This window comes from Centropristis striata, chromosome 17, assembly GCF_030273125.1.
Source record: "Centropristis striata isolate RG_2023a ecotype Rhode Island chromosome 17, C.striata_1.0, whole genome shotgun sequence".
NCBI lineage: Eukaryota > Metazoa > Chordata > Actinopteri > Perciformes > Serranidae > Centropristis > Centropristis striata.
In genome coordinates this window covers 31,959,014-31,974,811 of record NC_081533.1, presented here as the reverse complement: position 1 = coordinate 31,974,811, position 15,798 = coordinate 31,959,014, and the positions used below count along the sequence as shown (strand labels likewise).

At 35.0% G+C, this 15,798-nt stretch overlaps 1 protein-coding gene across 2 annotated transcripts in view; it reads right to left on the bottom strand.

Moving 5' to 3' along the window:
- rbm46 (RNA binding motif protein 46) overlaps nucleotides 1-14,090 on the bottom strand; it is an 80,548-nt gene extending 66,458 nt beyond the window's left edge. The window contains exons 1-4 of one of the 2 annotated variants that reach the window (XM_059355153.1): nucleotides 13,929-14,090; nucleotides 8,638-8,826; nucleotides 4,454-4,634; nucleotides 2,816-2,972 (exon numbers count right to left, since the gene is read on the bottom strand). In XM_059355153.1, coding sequence (XP_059211136.1) covers nucleotides 2,816-2,972; nucleotides 4,454-4,634; nucleotides 8,638-8,826; nucleotides 13,929-13,947 — 546 coding nt within the window. In that variant the 5' untranslated portion in view covers nucleotides 13,948-14,090. The remainder of the gene's footprint in view (nucleotides 1-2,815; nucleotides 2,973-4,453; nucleotides 4,635-8,637; nucleotides 8,827-13,928) is intronic. The other variant, XM_059355154.1, reaches the window with a different exon arrangement.
- Between the last annotated feature and the right edge of the window lie 1,708 nt (nucleotides 14,091-15,798).

Here is a 15,798-nt window from a genome sequence, read left to right as displayed (position 1 = left end):
TCACTTTGTCTCCTAGTCCCTCACTTTGTCTCCAAGTCCCTCACTTTGTCTCCATGTCCCTCACTTTGTCTTCTCGTCCCTCACTTTGTCTCCATGTCCCTCACTTTGTCTCCATGTCCCTCACTTTGTCTCCAAGTCCCTCACTTTGTCTCCAAGTCCCTCACTTTGTCTCCAAGTCCCTCACCTTGTCTCCAAGTCCCTCACTTTGTCTCCAAGTCCCTCACTTTGTCTCCATGACCCTCACTTTGTCTCCAAGTCCCTCACTTTGTCTCCAAGTCCCTCACTTTGTCTCCAAGTCCCTCACCTTGTCTCCAAGTCCCTCACTTTGTCTCCAAGTCCCTCACTTTGTCTCCATGTCCCTCACTTTGTCTCCATGACCCTCACTTTGTCTCCAAGTCCCTCACTTTGTCTCCAAGTCCCTCACCTTGTCTCCAAGTCCCTCACTTTGTCTCCAAGTCCCTCACTTTGTCTCCAAGTCCCTCACTTTGTCTCCATGACCCTCACTTTGTCTCCATGTCCCTCACTTTGTCTCCATGACCCTCACTTTGTCTACTCGTCCCTCACTCTGTCTACTCGTCCCTCACTCTGTCTACTCGTCCCTCACCTTGTCTCCTCGTCCCTCACTTTGTCTCCTCGTCCCTCACTTTGTCTCCATGTCCCTCACTTTGTCTCCAAGTCCCTCACTTTGTCTCCATGACCCTCACTTTGTCTCCAAGTCCCTCACTTTGTCTCCATGACCCTCACTTTGTCTCCAAGTCCATTCCTTTGTCTCCAAGTCCCTCACTTTGTCTCCATGACCCTCACTTTGTCTCCAAGTCCCTCACTTTGTCTCCAAGTCCCTTCCTTTGTCTCCAAGTCCCTCACTTTGTCTCCAAGTCCCTCACTTTCTCTCCATGACCCTCACTCTGTCTACTCGTCCCTCACTCTGTCTACTCGTCCCTCACCTTGTCTCCTCGTCCCTCACTTTGTCTCCATGACCCTCACTTTGTCTCCATGACCCTCACTTTGTCTCCATGTCCCTCACTTTGTCTCCATGACCTGCTATCTCCCCCTAAATGTTAAGTTTTCTTGTGGACAATGAAAGTGTGACTGAAGCAGTAAATAAACATTGAAGCCACATCATGTCGTCTTTCTGCACCTCCACTCAAATCTCCAGCTGCTAATTGTAATTTATTCTCCTTCCCTTTTGTACGTTTTCTTTCCGAGTTCTCAAAGATTATTTTAACAACTTTTCCCACAAGTTAATTGAAGGCGAAGCTGATTAGAGTTAATTTATTCTCAGGAGGTTGGGGCCTGTAGGAGAACTTAATTTGGTACCTTGGAGATTTAAAAAGGCTGAGAGTTCAGACTGAGCCGCCTTGCTGCATATTACAATCAGCTCACTATAATAAAGAGACTCTACAATGAATACAATGAAGTTATTTTACAGACATTTACTGGATTCTTTTACAGGGTTTTCTTCTTTTTTCTACATTAAGTGCAAATCCCATAAAAAAGTGAATTACCTTTATTACAAGGTTGAATTCTGGAAATTAATTTTATTTATTTTTTTACAGCATTATTTACTTGCTTGATGGTCTTGAATGGGAAATTACAATAAATTCTGTATAAAGGAAAATACAAAGAAATATACAATGCTGCAGAATGTAAAATACACTCTGCAATAATGTAATGTAATAATGTAATAATCTTGCAATTAATGTAAGAAACTTTAAAAAAAAAAAATGTTTTTATAATGTTAAAAAAATGTATTATTGTTTTTTGGGTTGTTGTTTGTTTTTTTACATTGTATGTTAATCATGGAATCTTGGAATAAGTTATGATATAAAAATAAATGAAAATGTAAATAACCAAAACAATTTTGTCATATTAAAGTTAAGCAAGAAAAAGTTGTTATTTGTTCTTTTTATAGATGTTTTTGAAGATGTTTTATGTATATTTTCTGTAATTTTTAAAGAATTCATCTGTACAAGAACTTATGGTTGTTTACTGTTATTTGACAATAAGAAAAAAAGAAAAAATAATTAAAAAAACACATACACACACATATTTATATATATATACACACACTACTGGTCAAAAGTTTTAGAACACACCAACTTTTCCAGAATTTAATTGAAAATGATGCAGTTTAATGTCTCAGTGTACTCTGAAATTAATGCACATTTGCAACATTTAAAATTCTTTATTGAGCATGATAGTGTTTTGAAAGTAAAAAAAAGATTCAAAATCACATTTTATGTTGAACTAAAGGACTAAAAAAAGACACAAAATGACCAAAAAAAGACACAAAATGACTAAAAAAAGACACAAAATGACCAAAAAAAGACACAAAATGACAAAAAAAAGACACAAAATGACCAAAAAAAGACACAAAATGACTTACAAAGACATGAAAAGAATTCAAAAATGGACAAAATAGCCCAAGACTCCATAGAGTTAAGTTGTTAACCCATTTCTTGTTCCCTGAAAAAGGCCTACTTGTATAATTCTGAAATGTACATTATTTTTCAGTTTTGGGTAAGCTTACCTTTTTTTATTTACCTCTGGCAGTTCACCACTTACCTTTGTACCCTTTCAAGCTGTTCATTTGACTTGAACTGCTTGAATTTCAATAAAAAACTGGAAAAATTGGGGTGTTCTAAAACTTTTGACCGGTAGTGTATATACACACATTATAATATATAGAAAACATTTTGAAGAAATCATCTGTAAAATAACTTGTTTATTTGAGGGTAAGTGTAACTTTTTACAGTGTGTTTTTTACAGTGTACAGCTGATCCGTTTCCATGGTTCCTGTCAGTGTGTTTGGTACCTTGGACATCTCCTCCAGGATCTCGTCCTTCCTCTTGTCTTTGGGGATGGAGCCGATGAAGAGGCGGCAGTTGTCCAGACTCACACACACTCCGATGAACTTCCCTGGACTGATCTCATAGTTGTCCAACATCTGGATGGCTCTCTGAGCCGCCTCTCTGCAGCCCAAACACCACAACACTCCAGTCATCAGGAGGAATTATTCACCACAGTCATTTCCTACTCTGTTTGTAAAGGATAATGCTGCTCTCACTCTCCGTTTCAAAAATAATTGCAGTTTATAATCCATATTAGAAATGCAGCATGTGAAACTAATAATTTGCTACAGATGTCCACCGTTCTGTCCTAATTAGAACACTTACATAACCAGGTTTTACAGGATGTTATTTCATTTCCCATTAACATAAATAAAAATGTTATATGATGCTTTTTTTAATGTTTTTTCAACACATAATAGAGTCATTCCGTGTCAAATGAGGTGAATGCAAACCAATGAAGCGACATGAAGCTCAAAAAATAGATTTTTCTAAATTCTAGGCAACACGTACGCAGGGTCGTCTGGCAAACACCTCTAGGAACTCACCCAGGGGACCTCACCTATGGGGCATCACCTATGGGACCACAACTATGGGGCATCACCTATGGGGCATCACCTATGGGGCATCACCTATGGGGCATCACCTATGGGGCATCACCTATGGGGCATCACCTATGGGACCTCACCTATGGGGCATCACCTATGGGGCATCACCTATGGGGCATCACCTATGGGGCATCACCTATGGGGCATCACCTATGGGGCATCACCTATGGGGCATCACCTATGGGACCTCACCTATGGGACCTCACCTATGGGACCTCACCTATGGGACCTCACCTATGCGACCTCACCTATGCGACCTCACCTATGGGGCATCACCTATGGGGCATCACCTATGGGGCATCACCTGTGGGGCCTCACCTACGGGACATCACCTACGGGATATCACCTACGGGCCCTCACCTACGGGGCATCACCTGTGGGGCATCACCTACAGGAAATCACCTACGGGACCTCACCTATGGGACATCACCTACGGGACCTCACCTATGGGACATCACCTATGGGACCTCACCTATGGGGCATCACCTATGGGGCATCACCTATGGGGCCTCACCTACGGGACATCACCTATGGGACCTCACCTATGGGACCTCACCTATGGGGCATTACCTATGGGACCTCACCTACGGGACCTAACCTGCATAGTTGGACTCTGTTGCAGCAAATTTTTCCAAGACCTGTCCCATTCTACGTCTGATTGGCTAGTAATGCTAGTTTGAGTGAGGGAGAGCTGTGTTTCTCTCATACCATTGGTAGACAAATTCATGAACTTGAAATTATTATCACTTGAAGCCCTGTGAATGTTAAAATGATTGTATTTTGAGAAAATAATTCCTCCTTCTATATGTGAGCATTCTATGTGTAAAAGAACAACTTTCTTCCATATCGTTGTGAAAGAATAACTCCAACATAAATTACATATACATATATAATAATATTGATTACAGTCACATTGCCTCCTATTTATCTGTCTAACTATTGAAGCTAATGGACTCAAGAGTAAATGTGAGTCTTGGTCCCATGTGGGTGTGTTACCTGTTGGTGTACATGACGAAGGCGTAGCCACGGTTCTCTCCGCTGAACTCCATCATCAGTCTGAACTCGTAGATCCTGCCGGCTCTCTCAAACAGAGGGACCAGCTCGTCCTCGTACAGGTCTCTGGGGATCTTCCCCACGAACACCTCGCAGCCCCGCGGGGGGGTCGGGCCCTCCCAGCCTGCAGGAGCACAACACACCGCTCAGTCCACTACCAGCCACACACCAAACTACATTCATTTCATGCACAATTTTAAAGTAATTTCTCAAAACTGACAAAAGTTACCAAAAAGAAAATCAAACGAGAAGTTCAACAAACCAGACAACAGTCCAGCTTGATGGACATACTTTTCAGAGGCCAACATACTTTTTAAAATTGGTCTTTTGTAATATTCAAATTTTTTGAGAGACTGAATTTTAGGCCTTCATTAAATGTAAGCCATACTCATTATAATTAGAAGAAATTAAATTAAGACATGAAATGTTTCATTCTGTGTGTAATGATCTATATAATGTGCTATTTCCACTTTTTGAATTGAATGAGCCTTTCTGTGATATTTTAATTTAGATGCACCAGTAGAGTCATTACACACAGAATGAAACATTTCATGTCTTAATTTATTTGATTTCTTCTAATTATAATGATTATGGCTTACATTTAATGAAGGCCCAAAATTCAGTGTCACAAAAAAAAATTAAGTTACAAAAGACCAATTTTAAAAAGTATGTTTAATATGGAAATGTTGGCCTCTGATGATATTCTAATGTATTGAGATGCACCTGTAATTTTCACTGCAATGTATAAAAATATGTATAAAATATATAAGTCCATCCCAAAAAAAAACAAATGTTGTATCTTTACTGCTAAATGATTTTTTGGAAATTGGTATAAAATGGAATTTATATTTAGTTTTCCAATTACCCACAGGTGTTAACAGCTGCAGTTCTGTCAGATTTTCAGTGAATATCTGTCTTGTGACCACTCGTTTCTATGATAAACGCTGGATTTTTGGCAATTTTTTAAAGAAAAAGTATGTTTCAAATGGTTGGATGGTGGGTTCAAGGGTCCTTTCTCCATTAGCCAGAAACTGTAAAAACAGAAATAATCCTCAAGATTTTCAATTTTAAAACTGGCCATGAACCCATCATGTCAGACAGACACTTCCATCAGGAAAAATATCTAAATCTAGGTTTAAAATTGTGATATTTCATCAAAATGTGTCCAAAAAATAAAAGGATAGGACAAGAAATGTCAGAAAAATGGAAATGGTTCAATCTGCATGTGGAGCTAACTTATTTTAACAATATTGGGAACACTTGTAGCCACATGGAAAAACCTTTTTTTCTGATTTCTGTCATTCTAACTGTGTTAGTCTGCACAAAGACATGTAGTTGTTGATTTTTTTCTACTTTTTTCTGCATAAACCTCTTAAACAACTTCTGCCCTGCTCAAAACTACCAAACATTCGAATATTTTGAGAATTTTAACCCTTTAAATGCCAGTTTTATTGCACAATGTCACTGTTTTTCAAAGAAAAAACACTAAAAAATTGAGTTATTTTCCATATAATAAATAATTTTTGGCTGGGGCATTGGTTTCTATCACAGCCTTGGGTAGGTCAAAGATTAAGAACAAAATTGATTTTGATGCATTTTTAGTTTTTGTGTAGCGTCAGATTTAAAATGTAAAACCCCCTTTTTGGCCACTTGATGGCAGACATGTCCACTTGTAAATAATGCTTTAAAAATATTACTGATATATATTTTTTTCCAACTTTTTTGGATGAAATCTTTGAATCACTTTCAGTCCTCATAAAAACTATCAAATATTCAATCATTTTCAGGATTTTAACCCTTTAAATGCCAGTTTGATTACATGATGACCCTGTTTTTAAAAGAAAAAACAAACAAAAAGTTATAAAGAAAAAAAAAAAGAGCTATTTTCCACTTACTAAATAATTTTTGGCATCACTTGAGGTGATGAAATGATTCCTGTTGGTTTCTTGTTGAGTCACAAATGAACAGTTTGATCTAATGATTCATCTCAGACCACTGGAGGTTTATGTAAGCAGGAATATATTATTCAGTTTATTAAGTTCTCAGCTGGGTTTCCCCAACAGGAGCTTTAATTAATCCGACCCTCCTCCTAGATGCTTTCACTCCTCCTGCTCACATATGTTCTCTGATGTTCTCTATATCAGCTGTTCTCAACCTTGGGGTCGGGACCCCAATTGGGGTTGCGAGATGATTTCTGGGGGTCGCCAAATCATTTTGGAAGTCAGCTCTGTCTCCACTGTGTTAAAGTGTTCATGTGTTAATGTGTTTTAGTCTTCACTTAGTCTTAGTGGTCACTTAATGCCTTTTTTTTTTGGTCATTTTGTGGGGTTTTTTGTGTTTGTTTTTAGTCATTTTGTGTCTTTTTGTGTCATTTTGTGGTCAATTTGTGTCTTTTTTTGTCACTTTGTGGTCAATTTGTGTCTTTTTTGGTAATTTTGTTTCCTTTTTTTGGTAATTTTGTGTCTTTTTTTGGTAATTTTATTTCTTTTTGGGTTATTTTGTTTCTTTTTTTGGTCATTTTTTTTTTTTTTGGTCAATTTGTGTCTTTTTTTTAGGTTATTTTGCGTCTTTTTGGTCAATTTGTGTCTTTTTTAGGTCATTTTGTGTCTTTTAGGTCAATTTGTGTCTTTTTTAGGTCATTTTGTGTCTTTTCTGGTCATTTTGTGTCTTTTTTGGTCATTTTGTTTACTTTTTTTGGTCATTTTGTTTACTTTTTTTGGTCATTTTGTTTCTTTTTTGGGTGATCTGAACTGTGCGTGTGAGATTGTGTTCAGTGAGCGGGGGTCACGGACAACATGCATGTTAAATTGGGGGTCGCGACTCAAAAAGGTTGAGAACTACTGCTCTATATGTTTACATTAGCTGCATTAAACGAGCCGAGCCTTCCTCTGTCTGCATCCAGCAGCTGCCAAATATTACACACGTTTCACCAGAGGGATTTCTGAGAATTTCCAAACCTTTCATATTCATTTTGCCGCCGATATCGTGATCATTTACAGCAGGGGTGTCAAACTCAAATACACAATGGGCCAATATTTAAAACTTGAATAAAATCGCGGGCCAACATTGAACAAATAAACCTTTTAATATATACCAAACATGTTTTGCTTTAACATTAAATATGGAACCAGCAACGCTTATAAACATACAATATATTGTATGATTTCTCAAGATGATTTCGCAAGATGATTTCTGGGGGTCGCCAAATCATTTTGGAAGTCAGCTCTGTCTCCACGGTGTTAAAGTGTTCATGTGTTTTAGTCTTTTTGGTCACTTAATGTCCTTTTTTGGTCATTTTGTGGGTTTTTTTTAGTAATTTTGTTTCCTTTTTTGGTCATTTTATGTCTTTTTTTAGTAATTTTGTGTCTTTTTTGGTCATTTTGTGTCTTTTATGGTAATTTTGTGTCTTTTTTTGGTCATTTTGTTTCCTTTTTTGGTCAATTTATGTCTTTTTTTGGTCATTTTGTGGGTTTTTTTAGTTATTTTGTGTCTTTTTTGGTCATTTTGTGTCTTTTTTTTGTAATTTTGTGTCTTTTTTGGTCATTTTGTGTCTTTTTTTTGTAATTTTGTGTCTTTTTTGGTCATTTTGTGTCTTTTATGGTAATTTTGTGTCTTTTATGGTAATTTTGTGTCTTTTTTTGGTCATTTTGTTTCCTTTTTTGGTCATTTTGTGTCTTTTTTTAGTCATTTTGTGTCTTTTGGTGTCTTTTTTTGTCATTTTGTGTCTTTTTGGTCATTTTGTGTCTTTTTTTGGTCATTTTGTGTCTTTTTTTAGTCATTTTGTGTCTTTTGGTGTCTTTTTTTGGTCATTTTGTGTCTTTTTTGGTCATTTTGTTTCTTTTCTGGGTGATCTGAACTGTGTGTGTGAGATTCTGTTCAGTGAGCGGGTTTCGCGGACAACATGCATGTTAAATTGGGGGTCGCGACTCAAAAAGGTTGAGAACTACTGACTTAGAGCACTAAAATCCAAGCGACAGCTCGTTCCAGCGACAGAGAACGGAAACCTCCAACACACTGCAGCTCAGAGAAAGAACCAGACGGACCAACAGAACTACAGCTGAGAGGAGAAACAGACAGACAGACAGACAGACAGACAGACAGACAGACAGACAGACAGACAGACAGACCTGGGGGCGGTCCTCCGTACTTCCTCTGGCCGTTCTCCTGCACCATGTTGTATCCCGTCTTCTCCATCAGAGACAGCAGAGCCATCTCTTTGGCGCAGGACGCCTTGAACTGGTCCTCGCCCATCAGGGGACTGGTCCTGCTAAAGTCTCCGTCCAACTCTCTGTCCCCGTCCGACTCTCTGTCCCCGTCTGTCCAACAGACAACATTATTTAGTCTGTACCAACAACTTCTACAAATGAAAGAATTCTGACTTTTAACCCTCGGGCAATCAATGTATAAAATATATAAGTCCATCCCAAAAAAAAAACAAATGTTGAATTTTACTGCTAAATGATTTTTTGGAAATTGGTATAAAATGGAATTTATATTTAGTTTTCCAATTACCCACAGGGGTTAACAGCTGCAGTTCTGTCAGATTTTCAGTGAATATCTGTCTTGTGACCACTCGTTTCTATGATAAACGCTGGATTTTTGGCAATATTTTAAAGAAAAAGTATGTTTCATATGGTTGGATGGTGGGTTCAAGGGCCCTTTCTCTTTGAATAACTGCATTAATTCAACAATTTATTAGCCAGAAACTGTAAAAACAGAAATAATCCTCAAGATTTTTTTAGTTTTTGTGTAGTGTCAGATTTAAAATGTAAAAACCCCTTTTTGGCCACTTGATGGCAGACACGTCCACTTCTAAATAATGCTTTAAAAATATTACTGATATACATTTTTTTCCAACTTTTTTGGATTAAATCTTTGAATCAACTTCAGTCCTCATAAAAACTATCAAATATTCAATTATTTTCAGGATTTTAACCCTGTAAATGCCAGTTTGATTACATGATGTCACTGTTTTTAAAAGAAAAAAAACAAAAAGTTATAAAAAAAAAATGAGCTATTTTCCATTTACTAAATAATTTTAATAATAATAAGTTTAATAGTTTTGGCTGTGTTCATGCATTTGGCAGGAATTTTGGCAGAATTGTGTATTTTTATTTGATCTTGTTATTTTCAGCTCAGCTCCTACAGTAAGGCTAAAATACACTGTGTAAAATCAATAGTTACTATTCAGGTTGAGCCATTGAAACCCATTCAAAATGCTGTTTTGATCTCACTCATGTTAAAGCGTCATATATGCATTTTATTAAATCTGGGTGTCAATCTGGGCTTTGGCCTCGAAACTGATCATTTTTACTACTTTCCACCGGATTGCCATATTTTGACAATATTCACCATATAGAGAAACAACTAAACTTAATTATTAGGTCAGATGTAGGTGAAAAAACTCAGTACAATGAAAGTAGAATATCATAATGTATTTATTTTTTTTGAGGTTGCTTTTAAAGCGCGTTTTGTGTGCTAAGCAGTCTAAGTGTGCATAAAATCTGAATGGGCGCTGAGGGTTAAATTGAACCACATAACAGTATATTTAGTGGTTAAAATTAGCTTAAAATGGCTTGAGAAAATAACTGTTGCTTACTAACTTTAATCAATAATAATAATAATAATAAAATAAGGGCTGCAACTAACGATTATTTTCATTGTTGATCAATCTGTTGATTATTTAAACGATTAATCGATTAGTTGTTTGGTCAATAGAATGTTGAAAAATATCAATCAGTGTTTCCCAAACCACAAGTTGACGTCCTCAAATCTCTTGTTTTGTCCACAAACCAAAGAGATATTCAGTTTATTGTCATAAAGGAACAAAGAAACCAGAAATATTCACATTGAAGAAGCTGAAATCAGAGAATTTGGACTTATTGTGTTATTATTCGATTATCAAAATAGTATATTAATAGTAATTAATTTAATAATTGATTATTGTTCGACTAATTGAAAAATTGTTGCAGCTCTAACATGAATGGGACCATTCTTTGTAATAGTGGGGCGGCATAGCTAACCTATTGTTAATGTTGTGATAAAAGCACCAAATTTGGTACATATATAGCTTAATATATTTAGAAAAAGACTGGATATTGGGCTATCGCATATTCGCAATCTGATGACGATGCCGGCCATTTTGGAAAATGGCGGCCAGCTGTTACAAGTAGATAGAACCTGGGCCGTCTCCAAGATGCTATTTACATGTTTTCTTCACCACAAATATTAATTACATAATAGTTCAAGTGAAAATATAGTTTATGACAATGTAAAACAATAAAAAAATTAAAGAAAATGCAACAAAATGTTGAGATTGCCTCTGCATGTTACAGTAATGAATGGAACCCCTTGGCGTTCCTATGTTCCGCCTGCATTATAATAACATTATAATATAATGAGATGACCAATTACTTTGTAAAAGTCTGTAAAAGTGAGAGTGAGTATTTGATTTGGTTCTCAGGGTTATAGGATCTAGATCATGTCCATTATTGCACCTGGGCCCAATGGGAAAGGAAAGTTTAGCCAACTGCTGGTAGCCATTTAAAAAAATGGCTGCCACGGCAACCAGGGTCTGAATTTGTGATGGCCCAATATCCAGTTTTGTTCCCAATATAATTATCAATGCATCTGCCAAATTTAGTGCTTTTATCAAAAAATTAACGATTATTGTGATATATTGAGCTACGCAGCCCCACTATAATGAGTTCTTCTACTTTTGATACTTTAAGTACATTTTGATGTTGATACTTTTGTACTTTTACTTCAGTAAGTTTTGAATGCAGGACTTTTACTGTAGTGGAGTAATTTCACAGTGTGGTATTAGTACTTTCACTGCAGTAATGGAGCTGAATACTTCTTCCACCGCTGCAAAATTCAGATAAAACTGGTTTGTTTATAAATAAACAATAAGCTAATGTAGCTTAGCTGCCAAACAGTGTTTATAGCAAAAATATACTGTAATATATATATATATAAGCCATGATTTTTGCATTTATTTTTTGTAAAAAAGACTTTTTTCTCACTGTTAAATGTACTAAACTTCATATCTCTAACAAAAATATACTGTCATATTTAATGGTAGAACCTTTAATTTATGCAGCACTTCATGAGGTAGAACGCCGTTTGTTTTGATGGAAAAACTTTCTATTATTTACGGTAAAATATGGAATAAAATGGCAATCTTAAACGGGAAATCAACAGTGCTAATATCATCACCGTAATATTACAAAAAGTTGCACCGTATTTATTACGGTAAAGTTCTGGCAACCACAGCTGCCGGTTTTTTACCGTAAAAACATTTTTTTTACAGTGTACTCTGCCCTACAAAGTCTAACTGCAGTATCTACACTTTTGGTCGAAATTGAGTTATAACTAAAAATGAACTCCTTGATGTCTGTTTATCTTGTGACAAAGTTTTAGATTTCAATTTTGCTTTATTTCAGAGAAATAATGATACAAAAACCACAAAATCCAACTCAAAACCAAGCAGTAATTGCACTTACCATGGTCTGCTTTGGATATATATACTAATTTAAATTAAAAAAAATAAACATAAAAATAATAGAAATTATAAGTTTATTTGAAAGTGCAATTATTATCGACATAGTGATTAAGTGAGAAAAAGTGAGATAAAAATATTATTAAGAATAAAATATAACATTTCTTTATAATAAATCTAAAATACGCACATCTTTGAAAAGAGTTGTTAAACACTTTTAAATACACTTATAACAAAATCAATTTGAAAATGTTAATTCACTGAAAACAAAATATAAAAGCTGAAAGAAGACAACAACATTATAGTTACTGCACTCTGTTTATCATTACTATTAGAAGCTTTTACAGCAAAACCAGAGTGCAGTAACTACATTTTTGGGGTCAAAGGTCAATTAAATCATCATGATTTTTGAGCATAAAAATTACATCATCATTACATGTAGAAATAAGTGTCATATCACTGACCTACCTATAACACATTTGGCTGGCCAGTTAAAAAACGTTAAAAAAAAAACTTTAAAGCAGTTTTTCTCAGTTTTACTCTTTGCGTAGTTACTGCAGTTAGGCTTTGTAGGGCAGTACTCTTCAATATGCTGTTAAGGCAAATGTTGTACTTTTTACTCCACTACATATAGCCAGCAGCTTTAGTTACTTTTCAGATCGGGATTTAACATGAAAAACATGATCGGTTTAAAGTTTAAAGTGACATTTTCTAAATTAGACCTCATAAAAGCATGTTAAATAGTTAAAATGAGCCCTACCTTAAGAAAATAAAATGCTGCTTATATAAATGCATCAATAATAATTATCAAATCATATATTGAGAATATATTTAACAATCTGAGTGGGGTCATTCTGCAAAACGAGTACTTTTACTTTTGATACTTTAAGTACATTTTGATGCTGATACTTTTGTACTTTTACTTCAGTAAGTTTTGAATGCAGGACTTTTACTGTAGTGGAGTAATTTCACAGTGTAGTATTAGTACTTTTACTTAAGTAAGGGATCTGAATACTTTTCCCACCACTGCTAATATCATCACCGTAATATCACAAAAAGGTGCACCGTATTTATTACGGTAAAGTTCTGGCAACCACAGCTGCCGGTTTTTACCGTAAAAACAACAGGTTTATTTTTTACAGTGTATCTGTTTACCATTTATAAATGATGGTTATTGTAAAGTGTTACCCACATGCCATCAGGAAATTAATTCATTTTATTTCAAATGTTAACCATGGAATAAAAGTTGAAATTTAGATTTTTTTTATTTTTATTTTTTTTTTTATTTAATTTTATTTAATTTTTTTTAATTTTTACATTTGCTTAAAAGGTGAAGTGAATTCTATGTAAAAATCCCCAGAAATGCACATCATGTTACTGAATGTAAAAATAAGGAAACTTTTTATTTTCTTTCATTGTAAAAAAAAAAAAAGAAAAATATGGAATAAAATATCATCTTAAATGGGAAATCAACAGTGCTTATATCATCACCGTAATATTACAAAAAGGTGCACCGTATTTATTACGGTAAAGTTCTGGCAACCACAGCTTCCGGTTTTTTTTTTTACCGTAAAACACTTTTTTTTTTACAGTGCACTCTTCAATATGCTGTTAAGCTAGCTAGCTAGCTCACATGTTTCTGTTGAACCGGTTCAACTTATGAAAACATCAAACGGCAGTCATGTGAAGCAGTTAGCTGAACTTACGAGTTGGTTTAGTTTTTATTAAGTTACATTAAAGTCGTAAAAATGTCCACAAAACAACACCAGAAGCTAAACTAGCGCGCTAGCCGCCGTTAAATCAGCTAGCATTTAAGCTAGCGGCTACGTCACGTTACGGAAACTTTCGTTACCCGCAGAAGTTTATTCCGGCCGGGCGTCACCAACGGTCGGTTAAACTGCCCAGCAACACACTCACCGGCTCGGTCTGCCGCCATCTCTCCTCCCGGTGAAACGTTTTCCTCTGACAGGGTTTAAACCTCGACCAGCAGCAGCTCAGTGACGTGTAGATCAATTAAAATGTCATCGGACAGAAAGATTTTACCTGGAAACAAGCTGTTCAACGGCTCATCAACCCAACCGACATCATGATTGACAGCAAGGTCAGGTTGTCTGAGCCAATCACAGCGCGCATTCAGATCACGTGTTTAATTTAATTTAATTTAATTTAATTTAATTTAATTTAATTTAATTTAATTTAATTTAATTTAATCTAATTTATTATACATTTAAACACAAACTTCTGTATTAACTCAAATTAACCATAAATGAACCTAACTGAAAAAATTATGATTGACGGGAGGGTCAGACCGTCTGAGCCAATCAACATGAATCTGGAGCCCGGAGGGCGGGATCACGTGTCTGATAGTAGTTAAATACATTTAATTTAATTTAATTTAATTTAATTTAATTCAATTCAATTCAATTTAATTCAATTTAATTGAATTTAATTTAATCTAATGTATTATACATTTAAACAAACTTCTGTATTAACTCAAATTAACCATAAATGAACCTATCTGAAAAAAATATGATTGACGGGAGGGTCAGACTGTCTGAGCCAATCAACATGAATCTGGAGCCCGGAAGGCGGGATCTAGTGCCTGATAGCAGTTAAATTAATTTGATTTAATTTACTTTACGTATAAAATCAAGTTATTTTAAATATATATAAAATACAAAATAAATTAATAAAAAAACATTAATATGTGAAAATGAACAATACAACTGAACTTTTATATCATCCATGTTAATATTACTATATAAATGGAAATGAGCATTGACACCACTACATGCTGTATGTATAAAAATCAAACATTTTAAATAAATGCATATCCTTGCTTTGTCTAAGTAAAGGTTTTAACTGAAGGTTTTAGTCAAGTTTAAATACATAGAATATATTGTGCTTGTATATATACATACATATATACATATATATATATATATATATATATATATATATATATATATACACTAAAGTGTATGTGTGTGTGTGTGGTCAAAAGTTTTAGAAGACCCCAATTTTCCCAGTTTTTTATTGAAATTCAAGCAGTTTAAGTCAAATGAACAGCTTGAAAGGGTCCAAAGGTAAGTGGTGAACTGCCAGAGGTAAATAAAAAAAGGTAAGCTTAACCAAAACTGAAAAATAATGTACATTTCAGAATTATACAAGTAGGCCTTTTTCAGGGAACAAGAAATGGGTTAACAACTTAACTCTATGGAGTCTTGGGCTATTTTGTCCATTTTTGAATTCTTTTCATGTCTTTGTAAGTCATTTTGTGTCTTTTTTTGGTCATTTCGTGTCTTTTTTTTGTCATTTTGTCTTTTGGTGTCTTTTTTTGTCATTTTGTGTCTTTTTTGGTCATTTTGTGTCTTTTTTTAGTCCTTTAGTCCAACATAAAATGTGATTTTGAATCTTTTTTTTACTTTCAAAACACTATCATGCTCAATATAGAATTTTAAATGTTGCAAATGTGCATTCATTTCAGAGTACACTGAGACATTAAACTGCATCATTTTCAATTAAATTCTGGAAAAGTTGGTGTTTTCTAAAACTTTTGACCAGTAGTGTATATATATATATATATATATATATAAAATGCTTAACTGTTTGTTTGTTTTGTTTTGTTTTTAAAAAATTGGTACCACAGCGACCATTGATGATAAATACAGCATCACAGCAAATACCACAAACTGAAAAATACGTTCTTTTATTCATTACTCATTTTTACAGATTATGCTCATTCGTTCTGGGCGCTGCAGACTCGTCCAGATGTGAGTCATCCAGG